Source organism: Larus michahellis, chromosome 12, assembly GCF_964199755.1.
Source record: "Larus michahellis chromosome 12, bLarMic1.1, whole genome shotgun sequence".
NCBI classification, from domain to species: domain Eukaryota; kingdom Metazoa; phylum Chordata; class Aves; order Charadriiformes; family Laridae; genus Larus; species Larus michahellis.
The window spans coordinates 7,774,823-7,796,969 of NC_133907.1; the positions used below are offsets into that span (position 1 = coordinate 7,774,823).

The following is a 22,147-nucleotide window of genomic DNA, read 5'->3' on the forward strand; positions in this document are numbered from 1 at the left end:
TATGTATCCTACAGAGAGCGATTTGCATTACCAAAATTATTACATATTAGAAGGGGAATTAAGAAAAAAAGAAAAATAACTTTCTGCAATAAAGATTAGCAACAGTTAAGCCACTTCTGCTTTCTGTTTCACCCCATTGTTCTGGGGTAAAATCCTGGTCTGCCGTGAATCAGTGGGATTTTCCTGTAGTTTCAATGGGGCAAAGAAGCTCTGGAGCTCACCTGGAGTAACTACCAACTTGCGTTGGCTTGCACTCATCTTGGCGCCCAGGGAAGTCAAGAGGAGAAATCTTTCTGCTTAGCGCAATGTGAAAATGCCAGGGTATTGTTTTATAAGTAGCTGTGAATTATACTGGCTAATCAAAGTTACCAAACACATGTATGCTCATGTGCACTCTTCTTTCTGCACCCCCTTTGCCTCCAAATTCTGTATGAAATTTCCATCGTACACAGCATAGGTGCAGGTGTGTGACATCTGATCCATGCTCAAAAGCACGGTGTGTAGGTGTCGTATCCTGCTCTGGGTATTGGCAACCTCTCCCTAGCAGTGAAATCAGGAGTTGTGTTACTTAAACCACTTAAATGACAGTAACAGATCTCTTATGACAACTGGACGGGAGGAAGACAGCCACGTTTTTCTGGCGTAGGTTATCTAGAAATGGGGCAAACGTTAACTACCTCTAGTATTTCTGGAGATAATTGAGATTTGTTTCTCTGGTCTGGAGATTTGTTGAAATTAAGCACTGACAGCCCTCCTTTGTCAAAATTCTCACTGTAGCCACTGTGTGTGAAAGGGTTTGTCTGTTGACAATTGCACTTTATTTTGTATGGTGTCATTCATCTAAGCTGTATCCCCAAACCTTTCATAGATTTTAACAATAGACACAAATATAGAATTATTCCAGAAAGGGCGATATGAAGAAGTACAAGCTAGCAAGGAAACATGCTTTCAAGGGTGAGTTCATGAAAGACACAGAGAGAGGCAGGAAAGGTGTCACTGACTCAAAGGGCAAGAAAAAGCTTTTTGTTATGAAGAGGTAAAGAGACTATTTGTGGAAAAAAATGCAGAATTAATGTAGAGGAAGTAGAGATATTCTGTGAGATATTGTTGCTTGCTCGAGTAGCATGCCAGACAGGTTGGCTGTATAGTCCCTTATCTTCTGTTGGAGTTACAGAGGCCAATAGTATTCCTACGGCTTCCCTCTCCCATTAATAGAAGATGCCACTGAAAAAAAAAAAAAGAAAAAAAAAAAAAGCTGTTTTTGATAACAGTATAGCTGATTTAGTCAATTTATTATGCTTTTGAACTGGGAGAAAAAAATAAAAACCAACCACAACAATGAGATCTGTGTATGCAAAATATCTCACAGAAAATGACTGCGTCTTTTTGAATATCCCTGAGATTACCCACACCTGAGAAACCTAGTTCTGCAGTGCTTCTAAAAAATAATCTACACATCTCCTAGGTGATCATGCTAAATCCCAGGAAGGTCTAATCATTAATCTTAAAGTATTAGATCACACATAAACCAATGCCAGAATTTCCATTTCAAGATAACAGCTCAAATATCTGATAACAGCTCCGCAGAAATACTAAGCTTTATGCCGATAAAATGGAAGCAGGAGATATTTACCAGGGAAAGCAGCAGGCCTTACTTGCTCACATAATCTGTGCCCACCAAGCTCCTCCTAAATTCTGGTGAGCTATTTCAATAGCAGCTATTTTAACATCACTCTCTCCTGAATCTGTCGATTCCGCTGGGAAAGGGCACGGAGCAAGAGGATGTCATAGTGCAGGAATGCAGCTGATGAGAACACTTCAGTTCAAGCATCTGCTCCCAGTTGGGCTAACAAACGCTGAAAATTTCGATATAAATGGAGCCACTTAGGCAAGCAAACAGTGTTACGGCCTGGCTGCATGGTTTTAGCACAGACGATAAGGTCCGGTGGTTGTTCCTATGGTAAAAGAGATTAATTTATAAGCTATATAAAATGCAAAGGTATTTAGTGAGTCTTAGAAAGATTAGATTAGAAAGAAAAAGGGGGGGGGAAAGATTAATTACATTGTTTTCTGAGCTGGAATAACTCATACTTAAGTTGTCAGAACCTGGAAGTGCTGAGCATGTGGAAACTATTCTGACCTATTCTGATTAGAGTATCTGGTATACTGACACAAACTTCTCCTGAGCACAAGCTGGAAAAAAAAATATACTCCAATACTGTGACATTCCTGTGTGTGCACTTCAAAGCACTCTGCCCAAAATAATAGCTTCAGCTTAATTTTCACAAATGCAGGCAACTTCCACTGCACTGAAAGGGGTTATGCAAAGTAACCGAGAGCAAGACATGAGCTGGTGGTACCTGTGCTTCTGATTCTGAGGGCAGAGCTGGAATTTTTCTGTTAAAAGGGCAGGAACAAAGTTATTTCTTTCACACTGGGCTTGGAAATTCCAGTTTAACAAGAATCATCTGCCAGTCTCCCTCAAAGCTTCCTGCTTTAATCAGGAACCACCTTGAAAATGGGTGCAGCAGGGAGGCTGTAGTATAAGCAAATAACTCCTGCAAATGTGCTAAATGAGTCAAAACGGAGATTATCTCCAATGAGCTCCCACTCCTCTACTCCTCCCTCCACCCATTTATAGGAAGAATGACAAATAGTATCAGTGGAATAGTATCATCTTGTTTCCTAGATGAGTCTAGAAATGGCTTGATATCTTCAGGCATCAGACAGGAACAGCTACAGGTGACAGGCTCCATTGCTCTTGTAACGTGAGAAATCTTTTAACTGATGTGTAGGTTTTTAGGGTTGCTGGATAAATTTGGAATGACCAGCTCGTTTGGTATTGTTTGATGGATGTTAGAAACTATTACTTTTTTTTTTATGTGTCTTCCATTTGCTGCTGCATATAAGTGGCCAAAAAATTTTATTCTGTTCTAGAACATCTTCCAAACTCAAATGTCAGGAGAAGCAAACCCATTGCAGCCAGCTGAGCTGGACAAGATTACTGTTAAAGACAGGGGATTCTTTTAGTCCATTGTGATTTTTGGCTGCTCTTTCTTATACTTAGATTTTCAAAGGTGACAAGTTAAAAGAATATCAATGAGGTAGAGTCTAATCAGTATAAAAAAAACCCCACTGTTTCTACTTCCCTGAAAGGGATGAGGAAGTTGAGATCTTTCACTCTCCCGGTCTGACACAGAATAGCCCTATGGTGACCCGAAGTGATGAGTCAGGTTTCCAGTGTGAAGCATACTGTGTGAAAGGACAATTCGCATATGATTTTGCACGGTTCCTATTGTAGGGAAAGCACATAGCCGTCACCTTTAGCTTTGTCATGCTGTTTTTCTGTTTAGCATGTAATGGTTTAAGCATCTGGCTACAAACAGCATTGGCATCCTACGCAATGTTAACAGTGACCTCTGAAACAGTGTTTGTGGATCCATTTTGCTGTCACGTTCTGAAGTTTCGATGGCTTCAAGGCCAGTAAAATTAGGTCAAGGCATCCTAAATTAAAGACAAGTTTGTATCAATTACTGGTCAAAAATTTAGTTGGTATAGCTAGATCTATGCATTTCCTTCATCTAAGCTGGATTAGTGTCTTGAAATGGTTCCAAAACCAGAATTATATTTGTAGTGTAAAAAAGCTTTATCACCCTAACATTGTCAAATACCTGTCATGCATGAAAGTATTTAATGTTCTTTTAACTTAGAGCAGACCAAGGCTGGCCATAATACACCATTAATCATGCTTGAAGGACTCTTAGCATGGTTTCAGTGAACCGTTTAGGCCAGGGAAATTTTAGAGAAAGTTATGCCAGAACTACAATACTGCAAGTACACAGCAACATGCCTCTGGGACGTTAGTCCACTTTCTAAAAACAATTGCTTTCCATGCTGACTGGGAAAATAATATTAAAATAACTGACACACTCAGGCAAAGTTGCAGGCAGTAGCTTTCTGGGGTTGTCATGATGCAGATGGTGCTTGTATACTTATGCATATTAAATAAAAGGCAAATTAAGAAAAGCAGAGAGGTGAAATGAGTGGAGAATATCTGCTAGCAAAACGCTAGCGCATAATCCTAGCCTTAACCGTTCTGAAATATTTGAAAATTTTTATAAATTTCTGTATCTTATTTTACAGGGCTCCAAAAGGATGTCTGATGCGGAAGTGCAAACAGATCCAGTGTCTATCCTACCTGCTGGGAAATCCAAGTAATGACCACAGGTGGCTGCTGGAGGACCAGCAGCTCTCTAACCTCCCTTGCAGTAGGGATGACTCATTATTTTCCTTTACATGGCTGTCATCAAATGCCTGAGGCTAAAGCAAACACTGGTGTATCATTTAAGGTATATCATTTACAGGGTTTGTTCATTAGATGTCAGAAAGCAACTGTAAGGATCATCGAGCAATGTGTAGTATATTTAAAGAAAGGTCACGTGGATGATTTTAAGTCTATAGAGGGTAGAGTATGTCAGGTAAGAAAGTGGCAGTGAATTAAATAAATGGCAGAAAAAAATGCATGTGACAAAGGAATGCAGTTTGTGCAGCAAGGCATGAGCAACAAATCCTCAGCTTTAGAGAGCTTTAAAGCAGCCAGGAAAAAAAAAAAATCTCCTTTGATAAATGTTATACTTAAATGTAAAAACAACCAAGTCACCTTTTGTGGTTTTCAATAGAGCTGAAATTAGCAAAAAGTCTGCAGTATAATAGAATCAGTGGTTATAAAGTTATGCTTCGTATTGGTTATTAATGTAAATTAAAACGCTAAAATGCAAAGGCTTTCTTTACATGATTGAGACAATTTCTCTCTTGTCTTGATGAGGTGGGATAACAAATTAAAAACTATTTAAGGTTCTAATAGGAACACAAGGGGGCACCCGCGTCCCTGCCGTACTTCTAACTCCAAGGCTGTACCTACAATCCTGTTATTAATGTTTTTCAGATGATAGGAAACTTAGTTGTTTCATCAGATATTTGTTTATATCCATACTTGTAATTAATCCTAATAAAACCCAAAATCCAGGCACCTCCCTGTTTCACAAGACTCCTGTAATAACTGTAGTTAATAAATTTTCCAGAAAATTAAGATTTCTGTGGTTTATTCAACCTTGGGCTAACCTGGACAGGGAAGCGTGGGCCTGACGTTTTAATCCACACTAGCGTCTGAATGATTCAGTACTGTATGTTTTGACCTCCTTAAAATTAGATTAAATGAATACTTATCCTTTCAAAAAAATCATTTGCTGCTTTAATCTTAAAACAAAGTTTGTTATTTACATACCTGTTTTCTGATGATTGATGTGACATTAAGGCACAAATCAACACATAAAAGCACTGGCTGTGAAGTTAATAGCTGTCATTCTTCATTTGAGTAAAGATTACAACCGGAAATTAAGTGAGAATTCCGTAAAATCTGCAGAATTACATTTCTAACTAGTCACAGACAACAGAGGTAAAAGAGCCTTTTTTCTCCATATAAGCCATTGTAGGTAGGTGGTATTTTTGCACTGGCCTCTGCGAACCTGTGGACTTGCAGTGGGCAGCCAAAACTTGCCGATGGTTCTATGCGCAGAGAGCAGACAAAAGGTCCTTTAGTTATGATAGTACTTTCTGTTCTGCTCCCTAGCACAATGGGCCTTTGATGACATATAAAGTCATATCAACCAAGAGTCACTGCTTACTGATTTCAAACCTGATCTGTAACAACCTACTTCTACATCTGTGTAGGACCGGTGACTTCTGTGTGTCCCCATTTATGATAGAATGAGAGAAGAATTGGGCTGGTTATATCCAGCTTTGCTCCAGAAACAAAGTCTTAGGCTTTGTTTATGCTACAAGACTATCCAGCTTTAATTAAATCAATGCATGTAAAGCTCCGTACAGTGAGACAACCACCATGGTTACATGCTGGTATGATAGTGTTATCAGAAAAGAGGAATAAGCTATCATGCTATTTGCTGACTTCATACCACTGTACTTGCCTCTGCATTAGGATACTATTTAAACAATTTTCAAATAAAAATATGCTCTGGCTAATTCATTATATCATAGACTGTATATATATTATTATATTATAGACAGTGTAGATATTAATATTATATTATGGGTACATCAGGCCTTCCATGGAAGAGAACAACTCTTCCTTAGTCCACACTTTAGGAGCAAGTCTGCATTGATTGAATTCTGTAATCCCGGGGCAATTAGGACTGCTGACCACGTGATTTGACCATATCACTTGGCAATGGGGCTAATTTCAGGAATCAGGAAATCCTCTTGGCAGAAAAACAAGAAAAACAGTAAGTTTGGCTGTGGATGCCCCTTATGCCACTGAGCTATTATTGCAGATGAAATAACGGTTAGTGTTGGCACTGCCTCCCACGTAGAAACTCCCCGTTTCGTTTGATTCCTCTCTGATAACAGGAACAACACAAGCTTTGAAGAAGCGAGGCAGGCTTCTCATAAAGCAGCAACACATGGAGCCCCAAGAGGAAGAAAGGTCTTAGGAGATGCATCCACAGTTAAGTTGAGCTTCCGCATTCCACATGCCATATAAGAAACATAAAAGTACAGCTTTTATGTTCAGGCCCGGTAAAGCTTAACAAGTCATTTGGAAATCAAAGCTTTGGAAGAGACTGCAATCCAAGACAAAGGAAAAGAGCAGCCAAAGCAATACATTGCATTTAGACTCTGTTGTCAACAAACGAGCTTTGGTTTTATGCATAGGATCTTTTGAGAGGAACTGAACCAGATCAGGCTGCTTCAAGGATCTTAAGGTGTTTTTCATGTAGGCATTTTGAAAGAATTTTAAGAAGCTAATGTAACCTCGTAAATATAAAAATCCCAGGGAATGGATTAAAATTGCTACTTTTTGTGTAAGAAATTCTTCCCTCCAACGGACAGATGTTTACCCGTAGAAGCGTGCGCTCCCGGGGGGGGTTTGGGGCTCTGCCACATGTGTCCCACTGTCTCCTGGGACTAGCCCTGGGTAAGCCACACTTGCCATCGCAGCACAGGGCAACTCCGCAGCAGGGTGGGTGCCGCAGGTTTTTGTAACCTGGAAGCAAATTATCTCCCATGAAAGGATATCTGAGCTCAATTGTTCTTCTCTGGAAGCTGTCCAGATGTTTAACGCCACTGCATTTCAAGAAGGTTTTTATAGATAACTCCTGACAAAACTGCCCTGCGACGACTCTTACAATGCACAGACCAAGCAGAACAATGTGATTTCCACCATTAAACAGTCTGCTCATTAATTCTGCGCGTAACCAGCAGCTAATTACCAGTGCACACAAAACAGGTAATTGCACTTTAGCAGCTATTATTTATTTGGTTTAAGCAGTGCCTACAGACCCTTGCCTGAGAAAAACCCCAAAAGCCTGGTGGGTTTTTGGCCTGCCCTGTCCACTGGTTGTTTTGTGCCTGTCTCTGAGGGGGTGTCTCTGACAGGGCTCCATTGGAGGCCACGGCCAGGGTGGCTCAGCGAGGCCTGGCCAGGCCCATCTCCATGACCAGTCCCATCTCCACAGCCAGGCCCGTCTCCGTGACCAGGCCTGTCTCCATGGCCAGGTCCATCTTCACGACCAGGCCCGTCTCCATGGCCAGGCCTATTTCCACATCCAGCTGACCACCTGGCCCGAAGTCGCCTGTCCCCAGAGTGGAGAGGGGGACTGGCAGTTGTCACACTCCCCCCACATTTGAGGGAATGGAGGGAAACTGAGGCAGTGCTGAGGGCTGGGCCTGGCCCATGCCTGTGCTTGGGGTCAGTGGGTTTGTGGTGGCTGCCATGACCCCGCCTGGCTTTTCTCTGGCAGGAGTGCTGGGACAGGGGTTGTTGGCAGCCACAAAATGGCTATGAACTGTAATGAATCACCTGGTGGGTCATAGAAAGACAGAGACTTCACTGCATGGGTCCTGTGGGGATTGAAGCGTACTTTAAAGCCTGGTGCCAGAGCGGTGCCAGCTGTTTGTGTGGGCAGGCTCCACACCTCATGCTGTCAGGTCCCCTCAGCCTCCTCCATCAAAGCCGGAGGACTGCCGAGGAGTTTCTGCAGGTCTGCAGAATATATGCCTGAAAATATAATTACAGTCCTGCTCCTGCATAATAGGATCTTCAGAGGTTCTTGTTGGGCCACTTGTGTAGAAAGCATTTGTTCTGTTGAATTGTGCGCATCTATCAATCACGCTGTATTTGCATTCCTAGGGAGGTTTGCAGAGTGATAAACACCTCTGAGAGTACCTAGAAGTACAGACTTTCTCCCTGTTGACTATGCCAGGCCTGTATCTATGCCTAGCCTGGTGTTAAACCGGAGCAGCTTTCCAGTCGGGAATCTGATTAGGATCTTGACCCTTGTAAGTACTAGATTCTTCGCTTTAGGAGATATGGGGTCGGTCTGCTCACACTGAGACCTGGTTCTGACAGCTAGGGGAGTAACAAAGCTGCTTCCAGGGTTTGTGTGTTTCACATTGCTCACTCTGCACACAGGGCTTAGAATGTGTTTTAAGACTACCTTAGTACCTTTCTGTATGTAAATGTTTACAGCTGACTTTGAGGCGACTTATGCAACAAAATCCATGGTTTTTACATAGAAAAGATAGAACAACGGAAGATAAACAGAAAGGGCTAGTGCACAGATGAGTTGTGGCTGTGGTAACTGACCCTATTTGTGAGGTTAGAGATGGAATAGCTCTAACTTCAGTACACTCAGAATATCAGTGGAGAATCTGGATTTGCTATAGGCTCCACCTCTTCTGGATAACACACCCAGGTCTTTACTGGCAACTTCAGCAGTTTAGCAGTTCTGAGAACACAAAAACAGGAAATTCTGCAGCAGCCTTGACGGAGGCTGAAGATGCGTATAAATTCCTTAAAGATTATATTATTTTCTCAAAACAAATTATCAAAAGCCTTGAAGAAGAATAAAACCCTTATCAACACTCTTAGCTTTTACTTATCATTTCCTATTAAATTTGTCACCTACTAAACTGCATAGGAAAACAGCCTCCTGCACAGGAAGCATTAGTGATTTGACTTTAAACCGGAAAGGTACAAAGTCCGAATTCCTTCTTTATCACATCCCACTGTAAGCAGGTGATGCGGCATTCGACACTACCCCTTCACCTACCTTTACACTGAGTAGGAGTAAGGTCCTTTATGATTATTGCAATGCATGGGTTATGATAAAGACAGACCATGGACACAATCTTAAGGACATTTAAAACACGATTAGAATTTTGCAGACTCATCTTTGTTGCAGTACTTCAGAAATTTTAAGGATGTTTGTGATTACTTCACTAGAGTTGTTGGGAAAACATAAAGGAAGTGTGGATTAAATTGCAGTTTTCACTTTTTTTTTTTCTGTAAGCAGTTTCCAGTCAATTGGAGAAAGAGATTCTTTGCTGGTATAAACTGAAATTGTATTACTTGAGTAAATGAAACTGAAGTAACCCAGTATGTTAAGACACTGTCATCACAGGAAGCTTTCTCTTTGCAGCTTTTGAGCGCGGCAGTGGCTGTCATAAGTTGAGGAAAAGAATTGCTTGTGAAAAATGTGCTTTTAAAATTGACCTTGCCTCTGAAGCAATGTTTTTTTATTTTTTTTCATTTTCTTATTTTTAGCCACTGATTCACAGTAGTGGAAAAGCATATAATTATCAAATGCCCTGTTCCTACACAAATAGATTATATAACCCCCGATAAGCAAAAGACTGATAGAAATAAGAACATATGTCTGTCTGGTAGAACTGAAACTCTTCCTATCACTCATCCACTTTAGAAGGCCCAAATCAAAACACTGCTGTCACGATTCCTCTGCAGGCAGGTTGTCATAGAGTACTGCGTTCAGGGAGCATCTCCCTTCAAGGGTACAAAGAGAGGGTTTGGAAGAAAGCATGGGATTTTGCCAGCAGCTGGCTTCAGCCTCCACCTGTGTGGGCTGGGAGGGAGCGGGGGTTAACAGGGCAGTGGGCAGCACTGTAATTGCTGCTACAATGGGAGGCTTGTAGGAACAGCAAGAGTTTAACTTGCAGATGTCCTGCTGCCTGCTTCTGATCCTGGATCTGTTCCTTCTCAAAGCCTTCTCATTCAGCCTCTGTATAGGAGACCATAAATTCCAATCTCTGCATAGTTTACACTATTTCTAGTAAATATATGAACATAAGTGCTTGTTGCCACCACTCTGGAGGTGATACCATGTTATGTATGAATGCACATCATGCTTCCTTACTGAGGAGATCAGGTTCATATAAACATCTAGATAAATAGGTACCTGGTGAGTTCCTAAAGCCTGGTTATTATCACTGAAAGTACTATAGGAGACTTGTAGAAGTAAACCTGCGCTAGCTCTTCAGCTAAAGTATTTCACAGCCTTGGGTATTTACCTCTGTAAACTAAAATCCCTGGGTGCGACCTGAGATGACTGAAAGGTGTTCTCTGGCTCAGCTGCCAGAAGAGTAGGAGAGCAAGTAGGTGGAGAATAACCTCTTCAATGTCTGCAGCACAAATTAGCAGGCATCCTTCACCAAATTCAGCAATCAAGGCTAGATAACTTTATTAGCACCTATTTATTGACACAAAATGGCTGTATCTATACTGAAATCCCCAATCATGGAGCAGAACCTGGTCTTAGATGTTATAGAAACAATTCCCTGTAGCCAGAGGACCCACTAACAGTGCACACTAGAAGCATTTTGGTGATTGCAGCTAAGTGCTTGCAACTGCGCTAGCAACTGTGCTAGCAACTGTGCTAGCAGAGCACCCCTGCCGGAGACATGATCTACACAAATTTAATTCCAGTGTGACTAAATCCATGCTAAGGATTTTATCGATGTTGTGACTATACTTGAAAATCATTTTTGGCTCTCTTCTCCCACCCTCTCGCCTCCACACAATCCCGCCAGTAAAACTGCCAAGTAAAAACAAGGTGTTTGTCTCCATTGATCTGCTGTTGTGGTGGGGTCTGCAGGTCTCACAGAGACCTAGCAAGGGTTAATTGCTGCAGTGGGGTGAGTCAGCCCAGTTGGTTTTCATATATGGGTTGCTGAGAAGGTTTAAGCTCCTTTGAAAGGGATTGGGAAGGAAGATAAAGCTAGCACATTAGCTGCTAGAAGGAAGGCCAGGTTTGGACAGAAGCAGGTAGGAGCTGTGCGTTACTGAACCATCTCTCAGGCAGGTGGGCCAGTGTGGAGTTGTTTTGTTGTCTTTTCAGTCTGGACTATGTGGAGTCCATTTATGGCCTCCCAAGGAGGCATCAGTCCTTGATAAACTTTTCCGGGTTTAGTATTCTCTGGAGTTTGTGCTGTGACTTGTCTGGAAGTGCTGTGGCAATGCCTTAGCTCAAGCCCTCCTTAAAAACGGACCTTTCAGAAGCATTGCACACCTGTAACCTAGTAAAGCGATGTACTCTCCCGTCTTTTTGTTAGAAGCCTAAATGTGGACTTTGCCACCTAACTTCAACCCTGAAAACGTAAACAAGTTTGACCTCCATCAATATTTATTTAAAGGTGAATGGCAATGCTAAAATGTAAATTTACTGAAGCCCAGAAGTACACAGGAATATTCATCACAGAAATAACAAGCTTACTTTTTAAAGTTGCCTTTCCCTGTAAAGCATGCTGGTGTTTTGTAAGCAGGGGATATGTCACTTTAAAACCTCCCTGAGAGACCCAAGCAGGGCTTGTATTGAGTGTCTTGATGTGAGAGAACGATGGATGGTGGATTTTGGCAGGTCAGCATCAGAAAGCCTGCCTGTGCCAGACAGCATGAAATATTGTTTCTTGATGTGTGCTCTATAGAAAATACTTCTTTAGTCTATTTTTATTGGGTTAACCTTGGGCAGTTTTGTTTGGTTTGATTTTTTCCTTTCTCAACAAGCAAAAATATCTGCATATCTTAAGTTTGTAGTCTATCTTGATTGTTGCAAAGAGGTTTGGAAACAGTGCAAAAGGAACCTGAAGTCTGTGATGCGTTCAGAGTGTACAAGAGATGTGGTGTGACGAGGGTTAAGGCAAATCTGCCTTCTTTCATTGTCCCGGCTCACTGTGTCAGTCATGATAGCTGACCTGCAGTGATGTAATATAACATGGATACTGAGGCTTTTAACAAACGTCACTTTGAAAGAAAGCATGTGCTTTTAGAGAAAGTTGTTTGTTTTAACTGAACCCAAAATTAAGCATTCGTCATCTTGTCTCCTGTAAAGCATATTGTTCTAGCTTGCAGAAAACTGAAACTAAACCGTATGCTGCAAGTGGAAGAATTTAGAAAAATTTACTCTCTTCCCATCAAGTCTGTGCCTCATTTTTCTAGCTTCAAGGACAAAAAAAAAAAAGTAACTGCTATAGACGGGGTAAAGATGGTAGTTACTATTCCTAGTCCATTACACAAGAGTAGGTGCTTTCAACTACTTGGAAACAAACATTGTACTAAAATTACTACTGGTTACTGGCAGAATTACTTGTAAATGCCTATATTCTAGGATGGAAATAGTATTTAGGGTTTTGCAGAAAGTGTTCCTTAAGCTTTTTGTTCACAGACGTATCTTTGTTCTTATGTACACACATTTGCCAAGAATTTTCTAAGCAACTAATGATTATGTATGCTTCAATTTTAGAGTATTCAGCTTGTAACTTCTCAAAGAACTTAACCTTTTATAAATGCTGATTCTTTGGCAGTGAGATATTGTAAAGGTCACCCCAAATTGACATTATTAGTGTGCTTTCCACTTTCTCATTTATTTTGAATTTAGTCCCCCACTTTCATTCTTCATGAGACTGTAGTGTTAGTTCCTATAAAAGCTGAAAAATATGATGTTAGTTTGTGAATGGATTTTTAAGTTTGGGAACAACTTACTATCTGTTTCTGAGGAGTATTTTTTATGTTTTCAGGATCAAAAATCAGTCAGGCTCTATGCATTGATTGCATTTATCTAAGTACTTTTTTATATCTGACTTCCTCTTAATACATTTAGTTGATCTCTGCCCTACCAACAAAAGAACATGAAGTACTGAAGTACTTCTGAAAGACATCAATTTGCAATCCGAGATGAGAATTAAAACTAGTGTGAGTAATCCAGTTATCACCAACAAACATCTCAGATATTTAAAGTGAGATCTTTATTCCAGTTGTTAATCTGAATTTGGACCTTGCTGTTAGCTGTCTATAGAGGAGAAAAAAATTCTTCTCTGGCTGGAAAGATCAGGTTTTGTAAGTTAACGCAATGTCTACCTTCAAAATAGACCCCTCCAGTAAGGTAATGTATTATTATTCCTACACTTATCTGTACTTCATAGATGTAGTTGGGCTTCCTTACATTAAAGCCAGAAATAGAGAAAGCACTGAAATATGCAGAGGAGGGGAGTTTGCGGTGCAGTGGCAGCCACATAGGTCACCCTTAGGGCCTTTCCCTGTGGATGGCTGTTTTCCTCATAGCCTCCTTGGAAGTGCAATGTGAGACAGTTGGAGGCCTTATACACCACCTCTTGCAAAGGGGCCAAAATGGGGCTGCAGGGCTCGTTTATCCTCTGCTGCTTGTGGGAGCTTGCAGAACCTAGGGCTTCCATGCCAAGTGGAAGACCCTGAACCATGCAGGGACAAGCCAGGCTCTTCCCAGAATAGTACACAAGGAACATGTAAAAAGATAGCTAAATATATGTGTTTAATTTCACTTTTCCCAGTGTATGTTACCTCTGAGACATTTCTCCACAAGACGGGGTTGGTAACTCTCCAGGGGACAATGTTTCCACCCTCGCCATAGCCCTGATTCACGTGTGGTTGTTGTTCAACTGAGATATGTCCACACTTAGGCAAGACAGACTTTTTCTTTTTTTTTTTTTTTTTTCCTGCCCCTCTCTTGCATTTGGTGGGATATTTAACTTTCATTATCAGAACTAGTCCTGAGCTGTTTATGATTTAATATCCGGCCCACGAGGAGGTTTAGGCTTGGGCTAGATGATGAACACTATATAAAAGCTAATGTTGCTGCACTGTATAAAGAATCAGCTCAGGTGGAAAAGGGAAGGTGCGAAAAGGGAGGTGTTCCAATGAAATGGACTGCAAACAAGCTGCTGCAGAACCATAGGTACAACCTGTTCTCAGCAGTGAAATATTAAAGATGAAGCAGATAAAACAATCCTTGGTATTGAAAATAAGATTACTGCTTTCATGCATGTGTATTAGCACTGCAGCCCTTTCCACAGATGGACGCTATTAAAGGGAGTAATCAAATATCAACATGTGTTTTATACAGAAAGAGATCCTAAGCTAACTGGCTAGCAGGAGAATTTTTGTGTTTGTTTATTTTTATGTTAGAAAGATGACTATGGTTTTAAGCTTTTTTTAGGCTGATACTGTGTGGTTGATCTGGTGGTTACTGGGAACTCAATGTGATCCTCACCTCAAGTTCCAGTCAAACAAATGTATAATACATGTCTTTTAAGAAAAAGTATAATGCATGAACCTGGCTTCACGCAAGGTCTTATCACTATTTCTGGCATGTTTCAACATGTGCTAGGATAATTTAAATGTCAAAAATTGACTTGTTTTTACTGTAATTAAATGGTTATACATCAGGATTACCTGAACTGACTTAAGTAGAATCACAGAGTGCAGAAGAGATGCAATGCTGCAGATCTTGAGTGGTGCTCGTCCTCTCTCAGTATGATAAATATTGCAGCTACTTACTGAATTACTTAGCATATGACATTCCTGAAACTGATTCTGGACATAGCAGGGAGAAAAGGACACTGTACACAGACTTGCAATCGTCACATTAATCTTCCAGTGAGTAATCGCAATCCCATCGAGTTCTATTCAGACTGTACAGAGCAGTCTCCTCCCCTGCCTTCCTGGCAGAAAAACAGACAAAATTGTCACTTCCCCAAGTTGCTTCCTCATGCAGCAGCTGAATCCCATCTCCGTCCAGCTCTCCTGTTCTGGGCTTCACTTCCCCAGTGCCTTTGTGTCTTGTGAATGCTGTGTGACGATTCTTGACATGGTCTCTTCAGTAAATCTGAAAGAACTCACTGCTGTTCTTACAGGAATTGAAAAGTACTTTCCCAGAATTACATACATTTTTAACCACCAGTTTATCAAGGTTTGCTGCTTGAATTTCTGTTAAACTCTCTTTTTTTTTTTTTTCCTTACATAGTCCTGCTGTTCTGCTGCAGTTAATCTGTTTGTCTATCATAATGTTAGGTTTGTTTTAACTTTTATTGAGGCAGTTGATAAGATCCTGCAGATTACTGAACTCAGTAAAATCTGTATGCCCTACAATTGTGTATTACACAGTACTTCGTGATCTCACAAATTCACTAAATGTCAGCACAGTGGTACCAATAAAATTGTACACACTGCTTTTCTAACAGGGCAAGAATGAGTCGCTCTGTCCAAAAATGACTGTCTGAAACAGATTTTTCCATGAACTGTTTTGTCAGTGTGTGTGCGTGCACGCACACACACTAATCCTGGCATTCCTGGGACCTCATGGATTAAGTTCCCATAAGCACACATGATATAATTTCTTCCAGGACCAGTTTCATGTGGTAATGTCATTGTTGCACAACTGCTTTTCTCAGCTTTAAAATAAAGACTTTAAGTACTAAATAATGAAAAGTTTTCCTCCTTATCTCCCTCGCTAATTTTTTCCAATGTGAAATTTAAAAGCTTTTTTTTTTTTAAAAAAAAGTAATCTTCCGTATCAGAAGTACAGACATTACGTTAAAAAGGGTTTCGTTATCTCCCCCTTCCCCACCCCCAAAACAGAAGTTTTTTTGACATCCTGGCTTGTTTCTGCTTTCATAGCAGGAATATGCTTTTTGGCATGTACCGTACGTTACACTAACGACCCAGCCTGCCAACAATTTAATAGCTCTGCTATGTGATTATAGTTTTCAGGCCGTACCCACTTTATTGACACAGTTTCCTTTTGCTATTGCTTAATATCACTTCCCTCCTCTCTCTGCCACCCCCTCCTCTCCCCACCCACGTTACGCAGCCACATCTTCCTCTCCGATGCCAGTAGAGGGCACTTGGACTTAGTTTCTCGGACGTTTCGGTCGCTAAAACTATTCAAGCAGTTGCACTTGCAAGTTTGTGTTTGGTGCCTGTTTGTGTTTTTTTTGTGTTGTGTTTTTTTTTTTTTTTTTCCCTGTCGTCCCATTCATAGAAACCTGGAGACAAAAAAACCAAAACCCAAACAAACCAAAACCCCAAACCTACACGATCGAATTTTACACCGAGATCAGGGAGAGGAGAGAGGTGCCTGTAGGTGCTGGTGTGCCAGGGGTGGGGATGTCACTGCCGGGGAAGGCGCTGGGGGACACCATTTTGGTGAACTCCGAGTCATCTGTTTTCTTTAGGAGGATCTTTGTGATCATGGAGGGAGGCTAATGAAAGGGTCCTCCAAAATGTTTTCAGAGCAATTTCTTCACAGCGGTGCTCTGGGTAAATAACGCTTCTGCAGCCTCAGCGAAATGGTGGCTTATCCTAACTATAGCTTAGTGCTGAGCACAGGACAACACTGCACACCTCCAAACCTCCCTGCTTCTTCCTCTGTTTACGCCGATTTATTATTTTTTTTTTTCCAGGGTTTACAGCTCAAACTGGATGTTGTGCCCAGTATTCTCTGTTCAGGTTTCCTATTAATCATACCCTCCTTCACAAAGAATAAAGCAATGCCGCTGTATGGTTTAATTCCTAGTATTTGGCTGAGGAGAGCTCCTGCTCAGCACTGTGCAGGGCATCACTGCAGATGGGGTTTCATTTGGTACCTTTCCTGGGATCCCGCTGATTAAAAGGTGATGTGGGAGTGGGGTGGGCAAAAGTGAAGGAGCGTCAGTGAAGGGGAGAGGGGTGATGACAAAGGGGAAATGAGAGAGCTCTGGCTTCTTCATCGGCTGCCTTGCAAAAGCTAATGTACTTAGGAGAGAAAAAAAAAAAGCCTAAAAATGTATCTATGTGCGGTGTGACATGAATGTTAAGCAAGCGCCACAGAAGTGCTTTTAAATTAAAAAGAGAGAGGATAAATGGGAGTAAGTGCCTTATGTATATGAAAAGACATATTCCTCACTCCATTCTCTCTTTGTCTTTCAAATGCAGAAGAAACAAAAAGAGAGATTTGGTCGACACCATAACACGGAAGTCACTTTTTGTGCTATTGTGGATGTGTTATTGTTCTTCTCTTACTGCCTTGTTCATATTAAGAATGAAATGAAAACAATGCTAATGACGAGAGAGGGACAAAGCCTGTGCTGGGACAGATGGCTGTTTGGGAGGAAACATGCTTACCTGTGTACTTTACCACACTGACTTAAAGAAAAACTACACTGTTTACTCTCACCATACCCTTCTCAGAAAGCAACTTTCAATTTTCTGCTTGAGACCTATGAAATCTCTTACCGTAAACCTTTCCCTCCTAGCACTGCCATCCAATTGGGAAAGCTGTTACCTAATAGAATTAACTCAAGCGTGTCTGGTACAAAATATTTATAGGGTTGCTGGTACAAAATATAAATAGGGTTGATGGCTGACAACTGCACACAGTTAAGCAAAGACAACTGATTTGTGATTTACATCTGTCATAAGTGTATATACAGTTGTACAGTCCATTGTGTGCTTTCAGTTCACATATAAGTCAGATAACTGTATAACTGCTTAGTGAGACACATAATTGCCTAGTTACGTACATAATTAATTAAATTCTGTATGCAATCGTAACTGCATAAGTAAAACAGGAGTGCAGTCATACCTGTCACAATAGGCTGAGCTTGGACAGACAGCTGAGTTATTAATGAGAAAGCCTTGCGTACACTGGGACAACTGGGATCCTTAACTTGTCATCTGTGTAACCTCAGCAGAATAGCCGCCGCAGAATCAGTCGCTTTTAAAAGGAAGCATTCTTATCCTGCAGTCTGCACCAGTCCAAAGTATTCACGGTCCCTGCCCTAAGCTGAAGCTGGGAATCAGTTGCCAGCATTTCCGGTATTATTTCTAGTGCAAATTCATCGGGGTTAAAAAGCACACTCAGCAGGACCTGTATAGAGTTTGCGTTATCAGTTACGTCCTTTCAGCATAAACGAACATTTTTAATTTCCTACTTTCATTATAAATCGGAGAAGGCATTGTCTTTGTAAAGTATCTTGGTCTTTTTGTACAATAGTTCACACAATGGGGTTCTAGTTTGTGACTGCAGCTCTTAGGAACTGTGGTATTTCCTGAGGCTGAAAATGGTGAAACTCTTCTAAAACTGACTAATACATATTTCAGTTTAATAATGGAAAAAGTGTATTCTGAACTCTCTCTCTAAAGATAAAGGATGGTTGCTACTCAACATGCTGTCTGAAGTTCCTGGTATTTGGTGTCAGCATTCTGGTTCAGGCAGATATGAGTCATGGATCCAGATCAAATTTTTGTGTAAATGAGGGAAGTGTTCAGGTTCTTTAGTTGGTTCTGACAGGCACATCACTGCACTGAGATTTCTTTGGTGATAAGATGGATCATTTGGTCATATCTTTGGTGATAAGATGGTTTTGTTTGTTTGTTGGATGAAGCAATTAGCAGTTTACCCTTTAATCACAACTCGCAGGTTACCAGAGAGGTTATTGGAAGTCAGCAGATACTTACAAAACAGGAAAAAAACCCCTAAATTTAATTTGAGGTCCTTGTGCTTACAACTGCTGTGTTTTCATCCCTGGAAAGTTTGGTATATATTTCTACCTCTCCGTGCATTTGAATCCTATGATGGACAAAGGTCTAGTTACCAGACACAGAAAGATTTTTATTTATATTTTTTAACACAGTCTGGAAGGAGAAGGAGAAAAATAATTTGTCAGTTGGCCTAGTAAAGAGTATTACATTTCCCTATAGTTTTGCCTAAGGAAGGGCGGGATAACCTGCTTAGGTGTCCCTGTTGCATTTCTGTCAAGCAGATTTTATCCGTAGTGCCATTCCTATAAGTCAGTCGTCCTCTTGGAAGAGCAGAGGTGGCACAGGCTGGAGCTCCGAGCTTTTGACGTGCTTGGGGAGCATAGAGCAGTGCCCAGGATGGATGCAGGCTTCTGCTGCAGGATGATGTGTACCCATGTGCAGGGGCCACGGATGCACACCTTCACCTCGCTGAGCCTGAAGAGTTGCTCCCCCCTGCGAGGTCTGGGGGCCAAGTTACTTATGGGATCGGTCCTAAGCCCACCACGGGCAAAAAGAGACAGGTCTGCAGAAACCTTCTCGCTTTTGTGTTCAAGTTCATTGATTTCAGGCAAAGTGAGCCAAAGGCAGCCATAAAAAGCAGCTTGCCATCAAATTCAAAGATGGCAGCAACGAGTGGGGACAGAGACCTGCCTGTGGTTTAAGATTCAGTGATAAGCTACTTCCAGCTTTTCCTCCACAGGGAGGTATTGATTTATTATATAAAACGGGGAGTGCCAGCAGGGTGAAGCTGGGCAACCAGCATAAATCTGGTTTATATGTTTCCCTCTCAGTGTTCGTGTACCTGCGTAGTACAAGCAGATACAGCAAAAGTTGTGGTTAATCAGACAGTAAGAAACATAGTGAGAAAGGGCATATTTTCAGAGAATACTTTTCTGACCGTAATCCCACTATAGCAAATGAAAGCTTGAAATAAAAAGCACCCAAAAAAATGCAAATTGTACACTGATACACAGTATTGGGTCAAACGTTTGCAGGGCTGTCAGAATTTGCCAGGCATAAAAAACAAAATAAAAAAAACCCCACACACCACTTCACATCTGCCACTGCCTGACAAACTACATCGTGTTTCCTTGCTTCTAATAAAGATCACACAGCAGCTAATACGCTATCAAAGCTTAAAGACCAAATAAATGCAGCGCTTACCTCCGAGGGCCTGTGCCCTGGTTTTATTGGCATGCATAACAGAGGCAGTGTCGTGAGAGGCTTGTGGAATGCAACTTCCCACGTGCAGCAATGCTTTTTGAACATCTTGGTGCAGATTTTCTGAAGAGATATCTGTGTTCTTAGAAAGAGCATGTCTGTGCTCTGAGAAATCACTTATTTTAGGCTTGTTGATAAAACTCTGGAGAGAGAGAGAGAGAGAGGGAGAAAGAGAGTATCGAAAGAAGAATGATCTACCAAGTACAGCTGAGAATATAGTTCGCAAGGTACAAAGTGGTTTATTGGAACCAAGCAATCAATATTTTGCAGAATGGTTTATTCCTGGAAGCAGAAACAGCAGTTCCTTCTTCAAAACCCACTGAGTGACAATGGTAGCCAGGAACCCTAATTCTGGAACCTGATACATCCAGGAAGATTGGGGGATCTATACCCAGCCTGTGTGCAGTGACTGATAACCTATCCGAAAGCTCCTGCCTGTTTGTGTGAGAAGCCGTTGGTGCTATCTATGTCAGAGATAGTTATAGAAAGAGAAACTGCTGATTTTGTTTCCACACAGAAGACGTTTGAATATTAGTGTGCTTCAAAAAGAAAAAAAAGACTCACAGTAACTGGAGTAGGGCAAGCGACATTTATAATGGCAGTGAGAGTCAAGTTTGGGTTTGGAATGAGCAGACTAGGCTGAATAAAACAAGCGACGCAAATCTGAACTGCAAGAGCCTCAAAACTTTTTTCTTCTTCACTCAAAATATCGCTCAGTGTTGCTCACTTTATCATGAGATACTTGAATGCCTTAAACTTAGGCATTCAGTAATCTGTTTAGATAAAAAGTAGTATTTTGTGGAGATAAAATAAACCACTTACAGATTTGATCACAGTCATCACGAATAATCTAATTTAACCCTTTTTTGGTTTAAATCACCTGATTTAATCACCTAAATCATCTATGTGTTCACAATGATTCATCGAATAGTTTGTGCAAACAAACCGTGTCCTGTGATTTTGCTGTAGACAGTCCAGGAGGAGGTTCATGTTGTTCAGTTTTTTGTCACATGACTGGCCACAAGTCACATTCTGTTATTTCTGTTTCCTGTTTGATGACAGAAATAAGAGATGGCAAGTCTTGCAAATTATCTGATCTATTATGCAAATAAACTACCAGCTTTTTGAGAATTGTCCCAAGAACACTTTTCCTTCTGACTGTTCAATCCAATATGCGTTTTGCATCAGTGCTCGTGATGGGGCTGCTTTTCCACAGGGTTCTGGAGAACAAAGGTGCACAAAGCTCTGCATTTTTGCTTTAAAAGCTACATCAAAACTGCGAAGCCAGACACTTGTTCATTTGATATATCAACATGGGCCACTTTCTTCATCTCCCTGTAGAAAGGCAGTTTGAGGATTCCATATGAAGAGTGTGCACCTACATGCCCAAGTCACTATGTATTGCCACACTGGCACTAACTGCATGTACAAATATAATTTAAACTAGACATGAAATTGTTTGCGCAAAGGCCACAGGTCTTTGCAAAGGCAAAGGTCTGTCAGAGCATACCAAAATAGTACCTTTCAGTTGCGGTGGGCATGCTGTTACGGCCCTGGCATTATTGTCTATTAGTAATTGAACCAAAAAAGAAAGAAAGTAGTACAAATGAATGATGGTCAAGGAAGAGATTTAAAACAATCCCACATTTGTTTCCTGTAGCCTACATAACAATTCTTTCAATAATCTCAACCAAATCGTTTAACGCTGGTTTAAATGAAAATGAAAGACCACAAGATAAGATCACACAAAAAATGAAGGTCACTAACCTAATTCTGTGTCTGCTAATAAAAGACATTTTTTATAAAGGTACTTTTAGTAAGAAGATAGTTGGGGAAAAAAAGCAAATGTTCAAGCGATGTCTGTCAGCAAACTTGCAGTCATTTAACAAAATTGTACTTGCTGATTGTAGTTCACTTACAGTTACCTTTGAAAATTAAGGGGGCTGAATAAGTAGGGAGCAGACACGTACATAAAGCACGTCAAGTTATAAGAATAATATATATTAAGTTTCCATTTCAAAAACCTATGTGTTACCAAATTCGCCAGGCAGCGCAGCACGTACTCTGTCACTTACTGTGCAGCAAGGGGTGTTCCTGGAGGTGGCGGAGTCTCATTGAATCCGCAAATTGGATAATTCACCCACAGGAAATCAAAAGCTGATTATATGCAGGACTCTTGGAGTTAGGATGCTTTAAGAAATCACATCAGTGTATTCTGTTCAGGTTAAAACTGGTTCAGGTTTTACA

General features: G+C 41.0%; 1 protein-coding gene across 4 annotated transcripts in view; it reads left to right on the forward strand.

The window, feature by feature from the left end:
* Window positions 1-5,351, forward strand: part of BCAS1 (brain enriched myelin associated protein 1) — a 50,597-nt gene extending 45,246 nt beyond the window's left edge. For 3 of the 4 annotated variants that reach the window (XM_074605284.1, XM_074605286.1, XM_074605287.1), the window contains one exon: window positions 4,144-5,344. In XM_074605284.1, the coding sequence (XP_074461385.1) occupies window positions 4,144-4,218 (75 nt within the window). In that variant the 3' untranslated portion in view covers window positions 4,219-5,344. Of the gene's footprint in view, window positions 1-4,143 lie in introns of all 4 variants that reach the window. The other variant, XM_074605285.1, reaches the window with a different exon arrangement.
* Window positions 5,352-22,147: the final 16,796 nt, after the last annotated feature.